This window comes from Chaetura pelagica, unplaced genomic scaffold (assembly GCF_000747805.2).
Source record: "Chaetura pelagica isolate M959 unplaced genomic scaffold, ChaPel_1.0 scaffold212, whole genome shotgun sequence".
Taxonomy (NCBI): domain Eukaryota; kingdom Metazoa; phylum Chordata; class Aves; order Apodiformes; family Apodidae; genus Chaetura; species Chaetura pelagica.
In genome coordinates, this window is record NW_009952365.1 from 1817114 (window position 1) to 1819950 (window position 2837).

Genomic DNA, 2837 nt, shown 5'->3' on the forward strand with positions numbered 1-2837 from the left:
GGGGGGGGATGCCTTTGTCAGCTGGTGAGACGAATGGATGGAGCAGAGCAAGTCGTGAGGAGCAAAAAAGCAGCAGGTAGTGCCAGGGTTGGTTGGAGTTTCTTAGAATCCTAGAATCATCCTGGTTGGAAATGACCTTGAAGGTTACCAAGTTCAGCCATAACTTAAATCCACCTACCATAACCTAATCTACCAGAGCAGTGCTCAAATGGCATCCCTAAGCACTACATCCACATTTCTTTTCTGTTGTTTGGTCACCGAGACAAATTCCATGGGGGAAAAAGGCCACATGTACCTCTGGCTCTGCCTGGCGAGGCCGGTTGTGGCCAAAAGGTGGTTTGAGGTTATGGCAAAGGTAGAAAACGAGTGCAAAAAGGGAATGTGCCTATGGGAAAGGTCCAGCCATGCCTATGGGAGAGGTCTGGCCATCCCGGGACAGGAGTCTGGCTGGGGAGGTGTCTTGCAATCCCCGGTGGTTGCCCCCCACCAGCCCTCCAGGTTCTCCCCCACCATGCTGGGCTATGGTGAGTGGTAGAGGATGTTTGGGTTGATGTTAGGGATATATAGTTTTCCACAAAGGTTCTTTATGGATCTGACAGGCTGCACCTGAGGGCACTTGTATGTGGTGGGCACCTCTCCCTTCCCCATGCCAGGTGGGTTAAATACATCTTGTGAACAGCTCCTGTGTTCTGCTAGGACTTCAAACACCCAGACCCACAGGAGAGCTTTGAAGTGGAAGAAGGGAGATTGATTTCTTCTTAGGATGAAATTCTTGGCTGTGAGGGTGGTGAGAGCCTGGCCCAGGCTGCCCAGAGAAGCTGTGGCTGCCCCATCCCTGGCAGTGTTGAAGGGCAGGTTGGATGGGGCTTGGAGCAGCCTGGGCTGCTGGGAGGTGTCCCCATCATGGCAAGGGGGTTGGACTAGATGACCTTTAAGGTCCTTTCCAACCCAAGCCACTCTGTGGTGATGATTCTGTGATATGGTGGGAATCATTTACCATTTTCCCAAGCTGAAGCTAAAACGCTGTTGGCCCCAAAAGAACTGTCTGGATTTGCACTGATCCTGGGGGCGCGGAGGGCGACGCCTTCACGCAAAATGTTTGATGCAGATGCCTCTATGCATATTTTCTTTAACCTTCTGCTGTTTTATGTTTGTTGTTTTTTTTTCTCCAGTCCAGGCCTTTTAGCCCTCCTATTCACTCATCCAGCCCTCCTCCGATAGCACCTTTAGCCCGGGCTGAAAGTACATCTTCCATATCTTCCACCAACTCCCTGAGCGCAGCCACCACTCCCACCGTCGGTAAAAACACACAGCACTGCTGTTCTTTCACCTTTCCTACCCTCTGAAAAAGATTCCTGGGACCTTGTTGTTTGCCAGGTTGTTCTTTGGGGTCCACCTTCGTTCATTTCCTTCAGGCTTTTCGATGCAAAGCGAGGGTTTGGGGGGGTTGTGGTGGCTCCTGAAGGAGCAGCTCTGGGGAAGCTGGCTTGGTGGCAGCTCTAAATGTTGTGGGAAAAGGAATGTTTGGTGAAGGCAGAGGTTACCACCAAGTGAAATATAATCTAAAATGGGCTTGTGGTGTGTGAAGTTGGTGAAAATAAGCTTTTCTTTTCTTTTTTTCTTTTCTTTTTTGGTGAGGGATGCTTGTACCCTGGAGGGGGGAAGGGGAGGCTGGAAGCCAGACCTTGGCATCCAGGAGAAAATATTGAATCTCTTTGAATGTCTTAAACGCACATTTACCTTTAAAGTGGCAGCAGAAAACAGGGTCTTGGATAAGACTCTTCCAAACCATCAGCTTGGCATGTACTAGACCAGGACAAAGTGCTGCAGTTTTGTTTTGGAGACACGTGCTTGAAAAACACAGGGTTTGCCACCTCCCCCCAGGTGTCCCCAGGGACTGAGACAAGAAAAGCAAACACAGTCTGGCTGGCAGCTCCTGGGCTCCACGTGCCACGTCCCTCTGTCCCCTCCACCCCAGTGCTCCCTCGTGCCCCATCCCCATCATCCCACCCAGCTGCCGGCCCCACCGCTCCTTGCTTCCCGCAGCTCCATCTTCCCCCAGGAACATCCCTCTCCTCCTTTTTTTTTGCCTTTTCCTCCATGTTCTCTGTGGTGAGCAGGCCAGGTTTGTGTGGTGGGGACGGGGCTTTGCTGGTAGAGGGACCCGAGACCCCAGCCCTGCAACGAATGACCCAAACCTTATGAATCGCAAGGAGTGGTGGCATCGCCACTGTGGTACCACCCACCTCTGATGGCTGGGAGAGGACAGGATGGCCAGAGCCCCTTGGCCATCCCCACACCCCTTCCCCGTGGCTTTGCTGGGGTCTCCAGCCTGCGTCTCCGTCCTGTTGTTCGCTTGGCTCTCCAGGTGTTGCAGGTGCTTGTGCGTGTCCGCCGGCTGTTGGTCACTGTCACACCTCCAGCACAGGGTCCCCGGGGTGTCAGTCCCCCCTGTGCCCACTCTTCTCCAGCCCTGTGGTGGCAAGGGACCGTGCCTGTGGCCGTGGTGGCCATGGTGGCAAACACGATCTGGGTGGAGGGGACAGGCTGAGGGCAGGGGTGGCTGCAGGGGCTTCAGGAGGCTGGGAATGGGGCTATGGAATGAGGCCTCCGTGCTGGTCCTGTGGGCTGAGCAGGTGATGAGTCCCTTGGGCCCTCAGTTTAAAATTTACTTATTTTCTCTCTATATATATATTTTTGTGAACAAAAGTTGCTGCTTGAGATGTTTTTAATGACCTACCCACCGTGAGCTGGCGTGGCTGTGGGGGTGAGAAGCTGTGCTCCAGCAGCCCCCACCCTCTTGAAAGAGAGACAAAAATCAAAGCTCTGGGGTCACC

General features: G+C 53.3%; 1 protein-coding gene across 1 annotated transcript in view; it reads left to right on the top strand.

Moving 5' to 3' along the window:
• The window catches only part of SGIP1 (SH3-domain GRB2-like (endophilin) interacting protein 1), a 37717-nt gene that overhangs the window by 22183 nt on the left and 12697 nt on the right, over positions 1 to 2837 (top strand). The window contains exon 17 of the mRNA XM_010007981.1: positions 1173 to 1299. Within this exon, the coding sequence (XP_010006283.1) occupies positions 1173 to 1299 (127 nt within the window). The remainder of the gene's footprint in view (positions 1 to 1172; positions 1300 to 2837) is intronic.